Raw genomic sequence first — 22,402 nt, forward strand, 5'->3', positions numbered from 1 at the left:
TTGTAGATCTGCTATTTTAACAATATTTATATGTGGAACCAAGTCAAACAGAATGTAATGCCTCAACTCCTACATTCCAAGTGCTTGTCAGGGTTGGGGGTCCCCAGTTCAAATATGATTTTGGGGGGGGGGTCGCGGCCTGAAAAGGTTGAGAACCACTGTAGCCTACCTACGTGTTCCAGTGCTGGATGAATCAAAACAAAACAGGGTTCTGAAAAATCATTTTTTTTTATTAAAAACTGTATTGCTAGTTACATATTTGATTCACCAATGAGAACTGTGCAACATTAAGAGCCAAGGCAGAGATTAAGGTTTTCAGCTTTTTGATTAGTGTTTCAATATCAGGTGGCTGACATGAGTTTCAGTTTTTGCTCGTTTTGTCTTTAATTAAAATAACCTTTAAATGTTTTAAATCAGACCAAAAAAAAAAAAAGGATTGCATATGCATTCACCCAGAGCACCCAAAACGATTAACCCAAATCCTAAAATATAAAAAACGAAATACATAAAACCATTAAAATTAACAAATATTCTCTGGTATATATAGTTTAAATGTGCTTTTATTTAATTTTCACGTTATCTAAGCAAACAATCAATGTCTGGTCTCTGCCTCCACAAACTGAGGTTTTACAAATCTTCTAAATTGGGCCCTTGCTCTCCCCTATTCCCCTCCTTAAGTCCAGCAAAACTCCTTGCTTCACACCTGTTCAAGAATTAAGAGTTATACAATCTGTCCATTCACTCTTGAAGGCAACATGAGTCAATTGTAACGCTTTTGTAGTGTTTGAAGTGGCATGAAAAAGGGGAAAAGAGAATCCACCCAGCGCCTTCTTTCCAAAATCATCCGCTCAGTAAATATCTACATCTTACTCTGCACTAAGAATATGCAATCTTCTACAGAACAAGCACTACAAAAAACACGCAAGAATGTGTCCTCTCACCCAAGTGTCGTTCTGTAACCTTGAATGACTACCAGCCAAGTTAGGTAGACCATGAGTTTGTGGAAATCAAGAGTTTTATATTCTATATAAAACAATGCAGAAACCAGACTATGATACATACAGCCTTACATACAAACATGTAAGTTCATACATTCCAATAGCACGTGGAATATAGAACTGTTGAGATCCATACATTCTGAAGTAGTAACTTGCAAATAAAAACACCTCCCGAATGGTTACCCAAATCATCTTGGACACATCCACATCAGACCCATTGTGCATGAATGAGGCACTCCAGTTAGTCCACGCTGACATTTTGTTAGAGGCAGTCTCATATTTACACATTTATAATTCATAATAGATTTTCAGATAAAAAAAAATGCACTCAATGAATCAATACTAATCAAATCCTGTGTGGTCTCCCAAGAATACTAAAGTAGATGCTTAGCTGTGATAGAAGGAACATATTGAGGAAAAAAAAGTATTGTAGAGCATGGCGGAGAAATATGTTGTTTACCCTATTCACTCTATTTCTATCTAGTAGTCCTGGAATACTCGGTACCAACACCTCTGTTATTTTGGTCTGTGAAATTCATACTTAATAAAACACATCATCCCCATCTGAGTTCTACCATGGACTATGATAAGACTCTTGAAACTCTTAAAATACACAGAACATAAGCCAATCAATCACAAGTCAATTCAGTGTAAATTAGTTTTTAGCGAGGGGAGAAAGGTGTCAGTAGGTGGGATTCTACGGTTGCGGCAGTAGCGGTGTCATTTGGCACATGTACGATACTGCAGTACAACATAAAGCAAGATCATAACAATCACCATCAAAACAGGAGTAGAAGCATCACAGATATCTAATGCAATCAATGAACATTGGTTCTTCTGTTGTAAGAAAAGAAAATTGTAGTATTTAACCATAAGGAAAAACGTTTTTCTTCACGTTTGAGGCGAAGTGGTTAAATGAATTATCATATTTTACACAGCTATTTTCTGGAAAGGGTCCTGTTAAAATTCCAAAAGTTTCCCTTTTGATGTGTTTGGCAAGTGTAGTGTATTTTACTTAGTGTGTTCCAAAAAGTTCCAGGCTCCTCTTTTGCTGTGTGCGTTGGCTGTGTTACGAGGCGAGGTTGTAGGAGACCGATTAGAGTAAAAAAAAACAAAAAAAAACAAGAAGTGGTTATTGTGTCATGTCAACTGTCCACAGGGAGAGTAAAGTCATGTCTTTTATATCCCAGTTATTTCAATAGTGGCTAAAGTCGGTCTGTCTGATTCAGCACAGGAATGTAAGAAACAGACAGAGAGAGAGAGAGAGAAAGAGTGGAGTCTGTAGTGTAGTGGCTGTGGTCCCTTGGTGAGTGTTATCAGATCAGCAGGGGCAGTAGGCGGGAGGTGGCTGTCGTCTACTGATGCACACGATCAGTTTTTCTGAAAGAAAAGACACAGGAGTGTGGGTTGAAAGAGGGTGAGTGGATAACATTAAAACAATGCCTAGTAGGTATGAATCGACACTCAAACACAATATTGAAATATGCAGCATATATGGAGGTTTTTGGCAATATGGTACACAGTACGATAGACATCAGCAGTGGCGGACAATACAATTAGCACACATCTCACAAGATCTGACTGTACACAGAGAATTCCACCAAATGAAAAAAAAAGAGAAAGAAAAATCACTGTGGTTTGCCAGCAGGGGGAGCAATAATACAGTCCAAATAACTAAGGCAGTTCACTCATACACTCGACACACACACACACAAGCTCACGCTGCGACACACACACACACACACACACGTGTGTAAGATTTTAGGCCATGCAGTGAGGGCCAGTAGGATACACATACCATGCACTCACATGCAGTGTGACTGTAGGTGTAGCCTAACCATCATATGAATCCATGAGAGGCAAAGAGGCCTGCCTCTCCCCATACATCCCTCCCTGAGAGACACAATGACAGAACGATAGAGAGAGACAGTGATCAATTAGCATGGCGAGTAGTAGGAAGAGGGTTGGGAAGAAAGAAGAGTAGAAAAGTAGAAGAAAGACGGATGTGTTCAGGACCAGAGTGGACAAAAACAGAAATGAGGCACACAGTGCATCACACACAGACAAGAAAGGAGAGAAAGTTTACAAGTTTAGTCCAAGAACAGGTCAAGAAGAAAAAGACAAGTTAGTGAGGGGCTATATAAGTGAGAAACAGATTAACAATGGTGTTAGTAAAACATGCATCAACATGCATCAACATGCTCCGTGTGTGTGTGTGTGTGTGTGTGTGTGTGTGTGCACGCACGTGCACGCAAGCACCCACTCCTTTCACAGTAAAGTGATGTAACTGGCCTTCATGTACAATCAAGTACAAATGTATCCTTGAGTTCAAGTTGTTCTGCTGCGAGCTTTCTCAGATTTGGATAATGGATGTTTAATTTCTTCCTGTGACATTTCCTGACCCTTTCCCATCATATTGAAAACATGGTTTGTCAATGCTCTAATACAAAGATGGACTTGTATTAAACAATGCTGTCTGAAAGGACACTATTCCACTGGATTTCATTTTAATTTAAGTGGATCAATGCAAAACAAATTAAAAGCAGATAAAATATCAGAGCATGTGACTGTGTGTCCTCTGCTTTTAGCCACCCAGTAAGTCCAAATGTCCACAAAACAAAATAAACACTGGAAAGTGGTTTCTTGTGAGGATCAGGAGGGGTTGTTTTCCTTGCTGGAGTTAGAATTGGAGTAAAGAGTAAGGTAAGGCGTGTTGTGTGTATTTTGAACTAAACCATGCTTAGACCCCCTATTTTGGGAATGTCATTCTGGGAAAATAAAAAAGTGCAAAAATAGCAGATTTACAAGCTCATAACATTGCAATGCGATGCATTTTTAGCTTGCATACAGTATCTGCTATTTTAAAAGAAATTATACAAAACCATCATACAACTAAGATAATAAAATACGATTTGAGTGGTTAATGCAGATGATGAACACAGAGATTAACAAGGGACAGAGTATAAGTGTGTGTGTTTGTGTGTGTGTGTGTGTGTGTGTACTCGCGCGCACATGGTGCATGTGTACCTGCACTGTATCTTTATCAGCAGGCTCAAGTGTGTCATCAATAGTGTTTCTCCTCCCTCTCTGGTCCAGTGTGGAATAGGCATCTGGGGAAGACAGAAACATGTAAAGACACTGACAGGCTTTTGTATTTCTGCATTTTGTTTGTGTTTCTCGGTTTGTGTGTGTGTGCAATCTGAGCACAAATGTCCAAATCAACTGAAACATAAAAAAGAGGATGAAATCAACCAGAATTTACATTAAATACGGCTTACTGATCTCCGTTAAATTTATGACACCTAGGGCTGGGTGCACTACTCTCAGTCTCAGCTTGGTCTGCGGTCACCTGATCCCGTAAATAAATAAAACCTACTCCTGTAATAAGAGACTTGTCTCCAAGGCATAGTGTGTGTGCATTAGCGCGCTGCATTCAAACTTACCCGGTCCCAAGTCGTTCATTGGAATCATGTCTCTTTCACTGTCTGCTTTCGCCCCTGAAATGAAAATCAAAGACACAGACACAATAAGCATATACAGTACATCAATGCTTCTCATTGAGATAAAGGTCTCTGCCACTGCCGTAGTTAAACTTTCTTTTTATCTACTTTAGCGCAAGATACCTGGGAATTGGCTGAAGTACAAGACAGGTGGGAACTGCCCCAATGGACAATACAAAGAATGCCGAGAAGATTAAAGAATTAGGCCAGTGTATTTTAGTCTTCTTATTGTCAACATAGTCTACAAAAAGACTAAAATCTATTGAATCAACTCCATGGAGTCGGAAGTAGGCTTTGGCAATACTTGGGCTATTTTCCTATCGTGATTTGTGGCCATTAAAAATCGGTGGAAGTCATATTATACAGTGAAGATTGACCATGCACAAGGTTACAAGAATTACAGTAATCCGACGGAGTTGGACCTGTTGCTTGCAGGAACTACAGTTCTGTAGCTTGTTTTGACGGTTTGTTTTTGTCCCAGTGTGGTAAACCCCAGTGCTCATGTCTAATACTCTAAGTACATAAGAGGGAATACTAATAATGATTACAACCTGGTCTAGCAGTGCATGTGTTTCTCTGTCTCTAACCTTTATCTATGAGCGGCAGGGTGCTATCCTCATAACCTCCATTGGCCCTGGTGTTGATAGTGGGAGGACTTAGGTTGACCATGAAGTCTGTCTTCTTCCAGCCGTCCTTTTCCAGAGTGCGCCTCAGCTCCTTGTATCCCCACACTGTCTGCAGCACCAGGCCTGCACCTCGCACCTCACGTTCAGAACGGTTACTGGTGGACAAAGAAGGAAGAACAGAGTCAAAAGAAGAGGACAAATAGTTGGTGTTAGTAAGTCCGTATAAATTGAAAAAGCATCCCAAGTATGAAATATTTACCCTCAGAATGGTACACAAAATTTGACAGAAAGATTGTTAGAACTCTTCTCTGTTCTGAGATGCCCTCTCCACACTAGCAAGTGTTGCTCTAGTCTCATACGCACAACCAGCCATTTCGAACTCTCTTGTGCATTCATTCAATCTCTTCCAGATATATTCACACCCCCACACTCAAGCTGCTCACTCACTGCCTCCAACTATCACACGTGCTGTGGTTGAATCGGTTTCAGGTTTTAATGGTCCCGTAAAATGTATGAGCTTAGATCAGATTTTCAATTATCTAGTCTACCAATGTAAACATGCTCCAGATGCACGCCTTTTAATATTGTTTGCACACCAGCTCTGTCTTTAAGAATTGACCCAATTTAACTTTAGGGTTGTCTTCCACCCATTAGCTAGAAATGAAGCGGAGAAATGCGATGAAGGGTGACACAGAATGAGGGTTGTTTACTGCTGTCGTTTACAAGTAACAGGAATTGATTATCTGGTAAATATTATGCTGGTAACCAATTAAAAACCAGCACGCTGAAAATCTGACACTGTATTGTGTACAAGGCCCTTAATGTCGAAGACAAATAAAAAGCCTATATGGCATTGGATTTCAAGTCCAAGAAAGATTACATAAAATTAGATACAATTGATCAGATAGGATATGCTGTGTGATGCTATAGTAGATTATGGAACAATAAAATGAATACAGGACCAAGTCAAAAACCAGAACACAACCATATTCCTACCATTATCTGTTCCCCTATATGTTTCCAACCATGTATTATATTTGCAACAAGTACTTGGCTGTTAGCAAATGTTTACACTGACCCCATCCTAATGCATGCATACTCTCCCTCTCACAGACCCTTACCCATCTTTGTTGATAAGGACAAGTCTTTCGATGCCCTGTGAGGCTCTGAGGGTTTTGGCTGAGTCCAGGCTGGAGCCCAGCACCTCATGGAGCGTGCTCAGTACGGACACCACCGTCTCCTCTGACAGTGCTCGTACAGGTTGGCTCTGACCACCGCCCGGCAGGTTGGCCACCAAATGAGGCACTGCATGTTTTCCTGACACACAAACACACACACACACACACACACACACACACAGGTTTAGATATGTAGACATACAGATGGCTGACAAGCCCCCCCCCCCTCCCACAAAAATAAAACCTAGTTGCATAAGTGTCCTTAGTAAGGTGTTCTGGTAACTGGGAAGGCCATAGCATATGATTCACATAATTTTCCTACTCTTCAAATCATTAAGTGACCCCTCATGCCCTGCGGATGGGGGCATTGTTCAAAGGATATAAAGGGGATCACTCTGAGCAACTTTGTATTGATTTGCAGTGACCCTTCCCTCTAAGGGACAAGTGGACCCAAACCATGTCAGAAAAATGCATAACAGAACCATTTGGACCCCCTGAAGGGGACCCCAGTCTGTTAAAAACATCCCCAGATAAGATAAACAAAAACAAGTGTATGCACAGAGCACAGGGTCTTACCTAGTAGGTCTCGGTTGCGTGCGTCGATAGCCAGGTTACGGAGGGAACCAGACATTGCCCGGACCACACGGTCATTGCTGTGGGCCAACAGCTCAGTCATCATGGGTAAGCCTTTCTCCTGACGCAGCAAGGCGCGGATGTAACGACCATACTGCAGGGACGAACACATAAAAATGTACATTAGAAGACTTGGTGGGGAGGTAAATTATTAAGTACCAACTATGAAGTGAACTGTATAGAAAATGAGGTACAACGTCTTAGGTACAACGTCTTAGGCTCTCTCCATTAGGCTTGTGCGGTGCTCGCTATTTTCATATAATGATTTGTGCCATTAAAATCGGTTATGCACGATAAGTGTAGGAGGGTCATATAAGGTAAAGATTCACCATGTACAGCGTAAGAGGAATTGTGGCAATACGGAAGGCACCGCATGCTGTATTGGTTTTGAGACAGAGCTGGAATATGTTTGCTGAGATTTATTGTAGTATTGAAGTTAACCAGTTATTAAGAGAGTATAATAAAATACCATTATTGGACTAAATAAGCTTCATCGTTTATGGGGTGGTTCAGTCACAGCATGGAACATGCCAACATGGACGACCTTTAAGTATCAAAGACAACTTAATCTCTTGTATTTGGGAATATTATGGCTTTTACCAAGATGTTAACAGTGAAGCATTAAAATGATCAATCTAATTAAAATGTCAAAATCACTAATCAGAACTATTACAATGACCCAGGGGATGAACAACTCCTTCGCTACTGTAGACCGAAAGGGAGCTTTTCAGGACTTACACCAAAAGCAAAAACAAGCAACAAAGTGACCAGCAGTCATTCTTTTCCTATGCTACTTATTAGAGTGACGAGACACTGGCATGAAATCACTGTGACTTGGTGACCACAAAAAAAGTTGAAACATTTTGACTTTATGCTAATAGGCAGCAAGAGATTTGAGCGACCCTGAGTGATGGCCAATCAGGACTATTTCTCAACTAAAATGTTGAAACAGGAACTAGGAAATATACATAGTTTCCAGACAAGCTGCCATTGTACTTTAGCACAACCAGACAGTCACAGCGAGTCTGTACTTCCTCCCCACCTGTGGCCTCCCTGTCGGCACAGTTGCTGGGATGAGCTGCCGGGAAATCACGCTAGATAACACAATCTCCCAATTAGTGGCGATATATTAACACATTGACTGCCAATCACGTAGATCTACGCGAACCGCTTTAAAGCCGCCACGTGCCAATCGCGTAGATCTACGTGAAGTGAAAAAAAAAAATGAAAAAAAAACGTTTTTTTTTTTCCAATTTCACCAAAGACCAAGGAGATCTGATTAGTAGAAGATCTAGACTCCTATCCACTTCCCTTGTTAACTTAAAAAGTCTGTATTTCGGCTCCTGAGTACTTTTTTTTTCCAATGAAAAACTCTGGCACTGGCTAAAAAAATATGAAAATAATTCTTCAGTCGTCGTGAAATGAATCAAGCAACTACATGGCCTATTTCTCGCCTAAAATGTAAGAAAACTATTTTTGGTTGTACTAAATAGGTTAATATTTTATAGATTGCGTCACTTCCTCAAGCTTCTCAGCCTCCCCGTCCTCAAACATAAAGTTGCAGTGAGAAAATTGCTTTTGGTTAAGTGCACAGTAAGGCCAATTCAAAATGTTACTTATTTCTGAGCCAAATCAAGATGTGTGGCATATATACACAATTTATGATTAGAGCTCTGTTGCATGAATTTTAAAAGCCTAAAGAATCAAAAATGTAATTGTGAACTCAAATTGTAAATGTATTTTGAATTCTTGTCTAAGGTTACAGACCTATTCCATGCATGAATTAATTTCACCAACATCTGCGCTGCTTTCTCTATGTACGGAACATGAAAAAAAAGTGGTCCTATCATGTAAAGCAGCAATTAAAGCAGATCCACTTACAGTCCAGCGTCCGGCACAGAGGTTCTGTACAGCTCCAGCTGAGGCCTCCAGCACCGTGGGGTTCTGAGACTCCTTCAGCAGTGAGGTGTAGATACGCACCACCTCCGGCTGGAACAACAGTTCATAACCTGGTGGACAGGATGGAAGAGAAAAAAAGTAAATAGAAAATGACTATGAGTATAGTAGTCACATTCCATGGTTAATATAGAAAGTATTATCTATATATGATCATACATAAATAGATAGGAATGTTGTGCAGGAGTGGGGGGTGAGGAGGATGTTTTTGCACCTATGTCTAACCAAAACCCATTCCTGTATGTTCTACATCCTGGCAAGGTAGGTGAAAAGGACCAGGGATGAGGAAGGATTATGAACATATGAACATTTGTTTGGTAGTTTTTTGTGTGTGTCTTTTTTAGCAGAAAGCATAGGGATAGAGAGCTGTTGGATGACTTCTTTACCTTTGGCAGGTGTGGTCCGCTTTGGAATGTCTATTGTATCTGCTGCAGCATCCTCATCTTTCCTCCCTGAAACACATTGAACACCACCACAACAGCTTAGCAACTTGCAACAAACAAACATTCCAGAGTCAGTGCAGATTCCAAAACTGCCTGGTCAGACTTGTCTGGTTACACCACTAATGAGTATAAAATTTCGTTTATTGAGATGGTGAGCCTCACACCAGGGCTTAAAATTTAGACCGTTTTGGGCTCAGTTTTGGTCTCAGTGAAAAGATGGATGGAGGCTGGATAGACAGTCAGGAGACCAACCTTTAACATCCTGACCTCAGATTACTGCATAAATCCCTAGTGGTGGCCTACCATGCATTTGTAAGGATACTTACACCGTTTTATGTTACCTTTAAACTGTATTGTTGTTATTTTTTGTATCAATTAAGGCCACATTTACACGGCAACGATGAGAATAGAAAACGACAAAATGCTGTTACGTTCTCACTTTTTATTCTGCGTTTACACGGTGACGCAACAGTGTTTGAAAATGCTGTCGTTTGCATGCTAGGTGGCTAGGTGGCGGCGACGCGCTACCAGATAGACCAGTCACGCATGCGTAGAACCACTCCGCTCTACTTCCCCATCACAGCCGTTTACATCGAGCACGTGGCGTGAGCCGACGTGAGCCATGATGTCTACACGTTTTGCCGTTTCTCCCGTATTGCCCGTTTACGTGGAGACGGGAGGTGGAGCGTTTTCAAAGATTTCCACTCTGGAAGGAGGTTTCACTTTGTTGCGTTTACAACCCCCGAAAACACTGTTGCCGTCTAAACGGAAGGCACATCTGACATCTTATTTAGCCGTTTTCGCTAAAGACCGTAGCCGTCTAAACAGGGCCTACAGTTTGTGGGTGCTCCAAAACTTAAGTTGGGAGCACATTGCTGCACACACACACACATACTAAATGGCTCCAACTGACCATCTGCTACAACTCTAAAAAGTAAGGTTAAGGTTAGTATACAGCTACAAAGATCTGTGGTTAGCTCAGACTCATTATTATTACTACAGCATGCAGCTGAAGCAAAGCACAGGTCACATAGCAGCAAGAGCTTACCTTTGGAAAACCACTCATCTGTAGCCCAGGCCAATAAGCAGAGGAGATGGAGGGGTACATGAGAGGAAGGGGAAAAGAAAAATGGGAGATGAAAAGAGGAGGAGAGGATGGCAAGGATGGAGGAAAGAGAGAGAGAGCAATTAAGTGAGAGGCAAGCAGCCATATCCCAGCCACCAAAATTTACATTTGTTTACATCCCAGTGGCACTGCTGCACCAAAAAGATATAATCAGCCATGTGACAGTCGGCAAAGAGGGCAAAGAGACAACAATTAACAAGAAGTTAAGACTCAAGAGGCTTTATGAAATGGACCACTTTACCATTGTTCTAGATGGCTAGAATCCCCACTTAGCAGGCTGGCTAAATCGGATGCACAGACAAGCTGTAGTAATTAACCACTTGAAAACCAACCAGATCTGCAGGTCCACCCTGAACTCAAAAGGTGACAGACTATGGGCCTACAGATCTGATAAAGAAGCTGGGGATGTTACTATGAAAACAAAATAGTGAGACAGGAGAACTGATCTCCAAATAAGAGGATGTTGGGGTCAAGTGGTTAAAGAAGACATCTCAAATAATAAGACAAGTCCCACACAACACTGTCTGAAAAAACATGTCAGTTAATATTAAAAAACGGCTAGACATAACAAGGAAATCAACCATATCATAATGAAAAAACACAGGCTTGTCTTGTCTCTGCATGATTGTGCCCCGCCCATTGTTCAAGTATTTAGTACGCTTACTACTTTGTAACATTCAGACCTGACGAAGACTGACAGTTTCAAACGTTGTCCATTCCTGCTATTAACATTTTAATTGGGCGCTTTAGCACAGTGTGTGGACCTTTCTTCTTTTGTCATGTACATACTTTTGTCCAGCACGCAGCACCTGTCAACTTTTTGGATGCACGTGCTCTACCTTGGATTATAAATCTGACCCATTCCTAATTATGTTGATTAAAATAAATCGTCCTTATTAAATATATTTATAAGTAATACTATGTAACATTCAATTTAGCAGTCTTCTTGGCAACACCTCTGGTAGCTCCATTGTCATTACAGCATTCGTCTATAGTCTGATAGAACTGCAATTCCCAGAATTCAGTTCGAAACAAAACCATGGCACTACCGCTTCAAAACGAATGCTGCAGGTTGCACAGTATGACTTTAATGAAGTCAACTAATTGGTGACTTGGCATAGATGAATAGATCCACATTAATCGCTCAGTTAAACACAAACATTAGCTCAATCAGAGAGATGGACATTCTTAGAGTTCTTAACATACCAATACCCGCCTCTTGAGTTGTTTGCGTGTGTTGACTCAGACTTGGGCAGCTTCCTGTGTGTGTGTGTGTGTGTGTGTTGTGATGTGTGTTTCACTGTCTACAAATTCAGTAGCACTCGCATAAGACGCTAGAGTCAACATTACATCATCACTACCCTCCATATGCCTCCCATCGACTGAGTAAATATAGTTCTCTCCATCTCTACCGTGACTGATTTGCACGGCTATAAAAGCCATTATATTGCCTTTCAGCACACAAGACACTCCTCCCTCTGACGTAACACACAGACACAGGTTTGTACTATAACACTTGTGTACTAGGGGCGGCAGAGGCTCAAGAGGTAGAGCGGCCGTACGACCAGGTTCTATCCCCGTCTCCCCCTGCGTTAGTGTCGAAGTGTCCTTGAGCAAGACACTGAACTCCTAACTTGCTGTCAGTGTGTGAATGTGTGTGTAAATGGGATGAACGTAATGCACATTGTAAAGCGCTTTGGATAAAGGAGCTATATAAATGCACCATTTATCTTTTACAATTTTGTTCACCGATTTCAATGTACTACATTAATTCCCTAACCTTAATCCATATCCTACACACAACCAACAACAGCACCTTGAAACTTGAAGACTAGCTTTCTTTCTTTGTATCCTTGAGAGGATATCTCGTCCCGGCGAAAGGCAGGCACGAGAGCACAAAAACATATACAGACAGATGGACGGACATTCGGACAGACCTTTGCCCTTCCGGGAACTGAAACAGCCACTCTTCTGGTTGGTGGCAGGGGCGGGACCCTGGTTGAGAGGCAGGGCCTCCTGGTAGCGCTCAAAGCCTGGGATTTCACGGTGCACATGATAGGACAAGTTCCTCAGCAGACACACACTGTTCTCTATCAACTGTAGAAGTGAAAGAGAAAAGGTTAATTATTTTACCTAAACCTTGGTTTAGGTCAATTTCATATTCGATATGGTTGTGGACTTATTCCCATTTCAAATTAATTGTACTCTTCTTATGACAAATTGAACTCAACTTCAACTTTATTGTCACATCACAAGTTTATAGCCTGGCAAGGCCAGACTAATATCACTGCGTAGATATTAGTCTGGAATCTCTGTGTGGAACCTGCATTTCCGAGGAGCAAAAAAAAAAAACGCCCCTGGTGATAAACCCACCCCATATTTGCATACTGGGCCCTGATTGGTCCCTCACAACCTCGGAGGGAGAGAAGTAGAATCTCTATTGAGAGGGGCCAGACCTAATCTGCCACGGGCATTCTTTTTGGCAGATGGCAGATTTGTCTGGAACCAGGCTAACAAGTTTACAGGTGCAAGAGTGGGTGAAATTAAAGTAAGAGAAGATGTTTCAACACACCTTGTTGTCCACGTCTTTACAGTCAATCTGGGATTGGACAATGTACATGAGCGAGTCGACCAATCCTGTGCACTCCCTTAGCTTTCTCCTCGCCTCACTGCGTTCTGAACTCACATTCCTGAAGATGGTAGAAAGGTGAGAAGGGGGAGAGAGGTGGAAGAACAAAGGATTAAGAGTAGCAAAAAGCACCGTTGTGGGAACGAGAGAGAAAACAATGGGAGGGGGAAAAGAGAGGAATCAAATGAGTCAATTTTGGTGGTTAGAAAGGGATTCCAGCACACAATGCTCAGACATAAACCACAGTGTAGTTTGTGTGAAAGTCCAGTGCTCTATAGAGAGAATAAGAGAGAGCTTTGACCCGGTTCCGGTTGCACAACTCTGGGGCAGCATTCCGTTCATTTGTTCCGTCATTCATCACATAGATCTGATCTATGTTCAGATCTACAGTGGCTGGATGTGTGCAAGCAGCATTGAGGTAGGCAGCTAAGAGCAACCGACAGTAGTCACCTTGCATTTGTAAACGAGTGAAGAAAGTATGCAGGGAAAAGGAAGGTTTGTGAAATGGTACTCAGCCTAGGTCTTTTATACTGGCCTTTTTTGCACAGTGACTGACATGCTCAACATGGAACACATTTCCTACCACAGTAGAGGGTGCATCCAGCTTATTGTCCAGGAAACAGAAACTATTGATTTTCATATTAATTTAGTTGCATTTTATAAACAATTTAATTCAATAAAGGTTTAATACTTGCATTAAAAGTAAATTCTGTAGACACATTATCTGTGTGTGTACTGAGCTAACTCACTGCTTGTCCCCTGCAAAATAAAAACCTTTAGGTCTGATCAGTAATCAATATTTTTGTTCACAGAACTGCAATATGTAGGAATCCTGTCCTTTACATCTCTCCCATTATTTTCAAATGGTCACACCTCTCCTTTTCAATGCCTCTTCCGTTCCTTCCCCTGACCAAAATGTCTTGGTTTGTCCTCTGTTGCCCTCTCATTCCTTCCCATCTGTGTTACTTGTAACAATTTATCAAGTGTCTACAATGTCTTCCTTCTACAACTACTCACTCCTTCTTTTCACCTCCTCCATATTCATTGGCAGTCAGGCAAGTTGGCCCAGAGCTCAGGGCTGGTAGGCAAGTGACACAGAGTAGAGAATTGGCACTAACCAGCCCAAAACCGGTTTTGTTTTTTATCACATTTCTTAACCTTGGAAATAATTCCTACGTATTTTCAGCAGTATTTTGCTGAACATTTAGGCTGTTCTAAACTGTATCCAGTTGTGACTTCCCACCTCTGAAGCACAGTCTTTGCCATGCACACCATTATCGTTAAATGCTCAGTCTACCCAAATTGTGATTAAAGTAGGCTGCATTATTGCAGTAAATACATATTGATATAAATATATATAATATAGTGGAGGTACTTCTATAGCCTACTGGCAGCATGCATACAAGGTTTGGTTGTGATCAGTCAAGCGGTTTACTGGTTGTGATCAGTCAAGCGACACACACACACACACACACACACACACACACACACACACACACACAAAGCAAGTAGCTGTGGGATAACTTCATAACTGCCTCATATGTCCTACTCTGAAATATGTGAACGGCAAGATGGGTAGAGTAATAACAATAGAGCTCAGTGACACCTGGAAGGCAGCTGTTGCTTACAAGGCCACAGACAATATGTCCAATTCATATAATAATCCTATAATAAAAAGGACCATGTGCACCTTGTGAGTGTCTGATTGCTTAGCCTAATAGACTAATCACAAATCACGGTGCTACTTGCATTAAGTCATGAAACTGAAAACAAAACCGTTGCAGAGACAACAGACATGGCCTACACACCATGAAACAGCATTGAACCATTCATTGCATCCCTGTTTTAACGCCACGACTCACTGCATCAGAGTACACACACCACGAACGGTAATGAAAATAACGATTCTTTCCCAAACCACACACCTAGCAACTTTCCATGGATAACTAAAAAGATTAGACAGGGTGGCCACTCTGTTCTTTATGGAATGTTCTTTGCTTTATTATAAGGGAGACCTACATTTCATAAAATGCCCCGTAGATTTTACAGTCAAAAGTGCATATCGTCGATGTTGGGCAGAAACCTTGTATGTCCTAAGGATATAGTACGTCCAAAACCATTCAGGAAATTGAAAAAAAGTACCTGTGTTCCAATGGATCCAATGTTGTTATTTAGTCACAAGCGCATGCGAACACTTTTCATTGGTGAAATATTTATAAAAACCACAGCACAGACAGACTTAATATAACCACTTTCAAGCTGGTGCCCCCATTTTGGCCATATCATAAAGGCAAAATTGTTCCGCGAAAATATCTACAAGCTCTCGACGTGTCACATTTGTATTACCTATGCGCGACACTGTCATACGACAGTTATACTAAAACATAGAATAGGGAATTCATTTATGAAACAATTATCCCCTCTACTGTTCCATTCCATCCCTTCATACCTCAGACATCCAGCTGTGTTGGTGAGAGACGTCTCCCACTCTAGATGCCTGGGCTTGCAGTTCTCTTCTCCTCCACCTGCTCCGTTGATCCCTCTCTCCCAGCCTGAGTGGGCGACCATGACCTCGTCAGAGAGGGCGTGCAGTGCGTGGTCCACAATCTCCATTTTTACTGAGTCATGAGATGACAAGTTCCACAGCGTGCCTGGAGACGGGAGGGGAGACAGTCATCAGAACCCTCAAATGTACAATGTCATACATTTCATAAAACAATACTCATAAGCTTTGGAAATTAAGCACTTGAAGCTACACTATAACTTTTCTTTGGTGAAAAAAAGTATCTGTATGGTAGAGTATGTATTTAGTAACTGTGGGAGGGTTTGACCACTCAAGTGTGCTACAAATAAAATGTATTATCATTATTAAGTGGTACTGCCTTAAGGTCAAAATTCTATTTCTCCCATGATCAAGCAGGTGTGCTCTACTAGCTCAGTGGTACAAACGTCAGCACTTGCACTGGGAACCCAGGTTTGATTGAATTCTGGTTAGGACATGAAGGTGACAGAGTGCAGCTTTAAAGGGGAATACCACTCATTAGCCCTGGGGGCAACATAGTTCAATGTTGAAAATGAGTGGTATTCCCCTTTAAGCCCTGGCCTAGAGTATATATTTCATCGTTTGCCAATTGCCGAAAAAGGACTACCTACAAGCTCACAATGCATCACATCACGATGCTTTGTGAGCTTGTAGATCTTCTCTTTTCACATTTTTTTAATAATAATAATGCATGTTCAAAATAAGGAAGCCCAGTTGAAAGTTGTTAATCAAAGTAAATGTAATATTGTGTGTGTATTTAATATTGCGTGTTTTCCTATAGTTTCCTCACGTTTGGAACTCATAATGCACATTTAGCTGGTTTTCATTTTGAAAAAGGGGGTCATTTTGAAGTGCAGGGCTTAGGGAAAGGCCAAGGAAGTAAATCCACATCATTTGTGTTTTACCTGTAATGGTGTCAGTGAGGTCCTGATCACGAGTCTTCCTCAACAGCCTGATCAGGGCAGGGACTCCATCACAGTTTTTAATGGCAATCTTATTGTCAGGATCTCTACCATAGGAGATATTCTTCAGAGCTCCACAGGCCGCATGGTGCACCTACACAGAGCGACAAGATGTTATCCCTACTGCTGAACAAGTAGCACAATTTTAACTTCAGGACCAATTGCACTATGATGGATTATACCTGGCATATAATTATAAAACATAATAACACAGATTGTTTCTTCACCTGAAGGTGGAAAGAAAATAACGAACAGGAATGAATGGCATGGCTCCCATTACTTAGGTAGGGTAAGTGATTTTCTTTGGTTAATATAAGTGTTAAATTGCTCTATATTCTGATAGTACTCATTGCTCTATATAGTGTTTGTTCATTAACAGGAGTCTCCATGTCTCTCCAGATCTTGGGTCCCCAGTTCAAATATGATTATTTTGGGGGGTCGCGGCCTGAAAAGGTTGAGAACCACTGCTCTATAGCAATGATTACTATCAGAATATAGAGCTTTAACCATTAATTCTTTTATTTTTTTAACCCAAAAATATTAACGTTTTTGTAACAGCTTATCCTTGTTTTAAGACATTACTTTAAAATAAAAGTCAATGATCCATACAGATGTATTGGAAAAACACAGCAGATACAGGGGCATAACGTGCCAGCGACTGACCTCCTTCTTGGGGTTGTCCAACATGCTGACTAACGATGGGATGCCCTTCATACGACGCACATCAGTCTTCACCTAGAAAATAAATTCACACATGGCACTCGTTAAAGTCCCTTTGCACAACACATCAGCAAATAACACCTAAAGACAAATTATACATGGGTGTATTCGCCTCTTACCTTGTCGTTCTTGAACGTGAGATGCTGTAGGTATGCTGCTGCATTACTCTTCACAGGGTCCAGCCTATAGTTGAGCATGGCAATGACCTCAGGCAGCTCCGGCTGGCGCCAGCTTCCGGGTGGGGGACCTTTCCTCAGGGTACTGTCCAGTGAGGCCATGCTTCCTCGTTCGCCCTGGGCCAGTGGCGCTCCGCCTCCCCAGTAATACATGTCCCCTGCACCGCTCATGTCCCCATCTAGTGTTCCCTCATAGCTCCTGTGGAGAGGCGAGGTCAGTTAGGCTACAGACAAACAGTACCCAAACCAACTTAAAGACTCCAAACAACGGCCTACGAAACATGTTTGATTGAAAAATCTGTTCTTTTCTCAATGCGAAGCGTTAGGCTTTAGGTGTATGAACATGATATCATCACCAAAGGGACACACACATTAACTATTTCATCAATAATATAATACAAACATCCTCTTACCCGGTCCTGCGCGGGGGTCCATGGAGGAAGGCATGGTGGTTGCGAGGTACGGTGCTGTAGTGAATGGGGGGTCCCATTCCATAGTCAGGTTCATCATAGCCCATGCTGCGCTGGTCGTCCTCCAGGCCATAGGGTTCTGGAACAAACCTCTGAAGGCCTGACAGCTCCATGTTACTGCCCATGCGACCAACCTACACACCAGGAAAACACATTGTTGTTACCAGCACGCCTGTCTCCAATTTAAGAAGTAAAGTAAGATGTTATCAAGCTACTGAATAGTTAATTTATCGAGAAAACACTGTTTGTCACATTATTCTCTTTGTGACTAATAATGATATATCTTCTGACACATCGGCTTGTCACGGTGGGTACGATTTTTTAACACCGGTTATAATTCTTCCCAGATCACCTTCAACACTAGTACCACCAAGCGTGCTCTCATGTCAATCAATGAATATTCACCGTGACATGGTACTGACACCAGAGATGTAATGTTAATTAACTCATTCAGTGCCTGACTTATTTCTGGCAGTTTGGCTCTGAGTGCCAGAGCCAAACTTCATTGTAAAAAAAAAAGTGCTTAGGAGTGATACTAATGTGTTTGCAGCTCACATACACATACTGTACATACACACCTGTGGCTGAGCAGCATAGGGGTCCAGCTGGTTCCTGCTGGGAGCTCTGTAACTTGGATCCAGAGTTCTGTAGCCATCTGGGTGGACTGGTCTGGGGGGGCAACAAGGGAGAGGTCAAGACGACGATGAGAATGAGAAGAGGAAGGAGAGGGGCAAAGAGAGGCCAAATAGGGACAATAAAGATGCAACGGGCCAGGAAACAAAGGAAAAGAAAGGGAGAAGGCAAAGACCAGAGAGAGCAGACGCTCATTTTGAGTAATGTACGATCAAAACAATTAGTGAATGTAAGAATGTCTGAGGAATTAACAAACAATTATTTTAGCAAACGACGTGTGACGAACAGTTGTTCTATTCAAACACATACAGTCACACTGTACCTGTAGCGGTCATCCATGCGTGCACCTCTGGTCAGACTGGCGTAGGTTTCGGAGGGGGGTCCAGGACGGTAGTCATCATATCCCCCCGGGGGTCCGTAGTGATAGTTGCGGGGCACTGTGAGGGTGGGGTAGTCCATGGGCACCCCTCCTCCCGGGGCCTGCCTGTAGACCCGGTCCATGGGAGTGGTGTATCCCCCCACCCCCGTCACGGACCCCCCACCGTCCAAGGACATTGTGTCCGACATGGAGGGAATGACTGTTCGAGTGGTCGTGGTCTTTATCACCTTCTTCACCTGTGAGAGAAGAGAAAAAAAGACATCAAACTAAACCAGTAATAAAACATAAATACCTTTGCAGAGCACACATTATACTAAGGCGTGCCAGTCGTTGTCACCAAAATAGCAGATCTGATCTATATACCTTGGTTTCTGTGCGACGTGTGGTGCCATCATCGCTGGTTTCCACAGAGATAACGGGGATAGATTCCTGAGGGTCTTCCTCCACCGTGTACGTCTCCTGCATCACTTGACCAGGCTCCATCCTGAACTACACACGACAATCAAAACAAATGTTTTATGTATGCAAGGAAGAACCTAATTTGCAGATGTAACAAGTCAAGTAAAACAGTACAAATAGAATAGTTGGCCAACTTTCACTAAGTTGAGTAAGTGAAATTGTAAAAAGGAACTGACTCAAAGCCACCACAATTCACTACCGTCTGATATGTAGGGGTAATTACTAAAAATGTTTAAATATCAGATTGTAGTGGAAGGACATCTACCTTTAAGATGGAGTGCCACAGTGATATTTCGTCCTAAATCATTGGCTATTATTATTGTATATGGCGGAAGTGTTAAAATGCTGTTTTTCTATGGACATGCCCAATAGTTCATTAAGAATATTTCATATGGCTGCTACTTGCACAAGAAACTGGGGTACTCTTGCCTTTATTATTTTATTATACACCTTATGTACATAATATACATGATATTGTTTTGTTATTTGACATTTTACTTAAATCTTTTTAAACACTTCTGTTAATAAAGACAGCTTCATAACAACAATGCAAAAAAGTGGATCAAGACATTCCACATTCTCTTCATTTCCTGGTTGTTGAGTAGGTGCATTCACTTTGGCGAGACATGACAGGCATGTTATTTTGAATGAAGTGATGCAATATTAATATTAATGTAATAATGTAATGTTTCTATTTGCCTGTTTGACAGGGAAGCTTGCAGCTTACAAAAATAAACCAATATAAACAGCGAAGACATCTCTTCTAGGGAAGACATCCTCTGAAGAGTCAAGACACAAACAGAAATGATACAAAAGCTTGGCACTGCTTTGAGTTTGTCAATAATATTGAGGCTCTGTAACTTTAATTTTGTTAAGTTTCTGTACACAACCATCCTTTAAAAATACTGTTCTTTTTCTTTTTTAAGACTAAATCTTGTTTTCATACCAAATTCTTCAAATACACAATTAAAGGGAGGTTCCTACACCCCTCAAGCCAAAATCAGGCTGGTATGGTGCATCTCAGGAGCAAGACACATATAGCAGGTAAGAAGAAAGCACTGGAGCAACTCTGACAATTGGAGCCTTTTCTTTAAAAGAGCAGGTATGACCTGATGAAGATGTAACGGACATCGAAACATTGTCATTCCTGCCTTGCTTGCACCCTGCTCTATTGGCTCCAATTGTCTGAGTTGCTCCAGTGCTTTCTTCTTACCTCCTCAAATAGTTTATTTGAGCTCAATGGAAGTTAAGATACACTTTCACACAGGGTATGCTTGAGTTACAGTACAGGGTCACCCACCTGCAAGGTGCAGAGTATAAACAGATGATCTGAGAATTATAGAGGTATTCCAGCAAGTATTAAGAACAATACCTCTATTTTAACAAACCAATGTGTCTTCATCAGGGTTATCCATCTGATAATAGTGTAAGCCATGTCTACCTATAGTCAGAAACACTTACGTGATGTGTTCCGTTGATGTATCCCTCGTTCAGTGTGAGCCTCTCCAAGTCTGCATCACAAGGAATACACCCGTTCTGCAGGGAGAACGTAAGACATGTAAGGAAATGCCATGCAAACAAAGCTACTATATGAAACTAACCTCGCGTCACCAGTCTTTCCACCTCGGAGGAAAGACTGGTATTCGTTATTAATGGCCCGTGTGATCCGGTCTAGGCCAAGCCAACTGAAAAAAAGAAAGAAGCAATTCCTCTTTCCGGAATTTGCAGTTCCGGTTTGGCGGAGCCGCTTTGTTTTGGTTCCCCCTGTTTGTTTCCCCAATCCCTATTTAAATGGAATAGAATTTCCCCGTGGGATAATAAAGGTAGACAGACGCTAACTAGTCTCCGGAAAGTACACTCACATTTATATTTTTAAAATAAGCTAAACTACGCCGCATCAAGGATTTTATTAGGTAGGCCCGTGAACGGACCTATTTTTGGGTGAAGTCTTTCCGGATTTGCTGTTCCAGCCGCCTGATGACGCAGATGACGCGCCTGGTGACGTGGGGTTACTTCCGCTCCCGACCGGATCATAGACCCGAAAAGGTAAGCTTCCCAGGCTACATGAAACAGCTACATCAGGGGCCATGCACACGTTTGAACACAGGAAGCGACAGGGATGGACACACAGATGTGGACACAGCGACACAAGGTGCATATATAATAATTGTACATTAAGTACACCACTGTTCAAGCAGCTGAATTATTCCAAACATTTGGAGCAGCAGGTTACTTACTTACCCAACAATGGGAATGACATAATGTGTCACACATAAAAATGTGCGTGGCTGCATGCACACATGCACAAACACAAGAGACTACAGCGCTTTTTATCCATACACTCCTCAACAACATAACAAAGTCATGAGATAAACAATCAGAGAGAAATATATATATTTCTTCTTTTACTTATTTCCAACATTTGTCAACATTACCAGACCACATGGTGATATTGGGTGTGGTGTGTTTGCCCATTCCAGCCACATGGGGGGCGCAACCAATTTGAACGACAATTTACAGCTTTATGTCCTCAACAAAGGGTGTAAAGAAGTACACAGAGAGGGCTGGTTGCTCAACAACACTGTAAGGAATGGGCTGCACTCGTATCCAAAAACACAAGAGTAGTATCAGGTTTTCACAGCGAGTCAGCCATAGAAAGAAGTTTTAATGCCACTTGGGAGAGAAGTGGGGACAATACTTTAGAAAAAGCCATGCGCAACAGGATCAGATAGACAGGACTAAATTCAAATTGGAAGCTCCCGAGAATAGAACACAGCAGGGAAGCAGAGAGGGCTGGCAGAAGAGAACAAGTGAGAACCTGTCAGTTAAGACTGACGGTGGTGTTTGGTTGCCTGTGAGGGAGAGGCAGAGGCATGTCGAAGCCTCTGGCCTTTGTAAACACACAGCTGAGATAAGAACGAGCACAGGCCACATTTCTCACACACGCACGCCGTTACACTACCTACATTCTG

At 41.9% G+C, this 22,402-nt stretch overlaps 1 protein-coding gene across 5 annotated transcripts in view; it reads right to left on the bottom strand.

The window, feature by feature from the left end:
* Positions 1-209: 209 nt before the first annotated feature.
* The window catches only part of ctnnd1 (catenin (cadherin-associated protein), delta 1), a 37,536-nt gene continuing 15,343 nt past the window's right edge, over positions 210-22,402 (bottom strand). For 3 of the 5 annotated variants that reach the window (XM_080444285.1, XM_080444288.1, XM_080444289.1), the window contains 19 exons: positions 20,892-20,966; positions 19,335-19,460; positions 18,915-19,207; positions 18,538-18,628; positions 17,903-18,093; positions 17,433-17,688; positions 17,257-17,328; positions 16,537-16,687; positions 15,539-15,740; positions 13,033-13,150; positions 12,398-12,557; positions 9,278-9,343; positions 8,817-8,944; positions 6,879-7,029; positions 6,246-6,441; positions 5,086-5,279; positions 4,442-4,495; positions 4,026-4,108; positions 2,797-2,891 (listed from right to left, as the gene is read on the bottom strand). In XM_080444285.1, coding sequence (XP_080300411.1) covers positions 2,832-2,891; positions 4,026-4,108; positions 4,442-4,495; positions 5,086-5,279; positions 6,246-6,441; positions 6,879-7,029; positions 8,817-8,944; positions 9,278-9,343; positions 12,398-12,557; positions 13,033-13,150; positions 15,539-15,740; positions 16,537-16,687; positions 17,257-17,328; positions 17,433-17,688; positions 17,903-18,093; positions 18,538-18,628; positions 18,915-19,207; positions 19,335-19,460; positions 20,892-20,966 — 2,667 coding nt within the window. In that variant the 3' untranslated portion in view covers positions 2,797-2,831. Of the gene's footprint in view, positions 2,379-2,796; positions 2,892-4,025; positions 4,109-4,441; positions 4,496-5,085; positions 5,280-6,245; positions 6,442-6,878; positions 7,030-8,816; positions 8,945-9,277; positions 9,344-12,397; positions 12,558-13,032; positions 13,151-15,538; positions 15,741-16,536; positions 16,688-17,256; positions 17,329-17,432; positions 17,689-17,902; positions 18,094-18,537; positions 18,629-18,914; positions 19,208-19,334; positions 19,461-20,891; positions 20,967-22,402 lie in introns of those variants that run through there. The other 2 variants (XM_080444286.1, XM_080444287.1) reach the window with 2 other exon arrangements.

The sequence above is a fragment of the Gymnoscopelus braueri genome (genome assembly GCF_963280865.1).
Source record: "Gymnoscopelus braueri genome assembly, chromosome: 2".
In the NCBI taxonomy this organism is placed as follows: Eukaryota; Metazoa; Chordata; class Actinopteri; order Myctophiformes; family Myctophidae; genus Gymnoscopelus; species Gymnoscopelus braueri.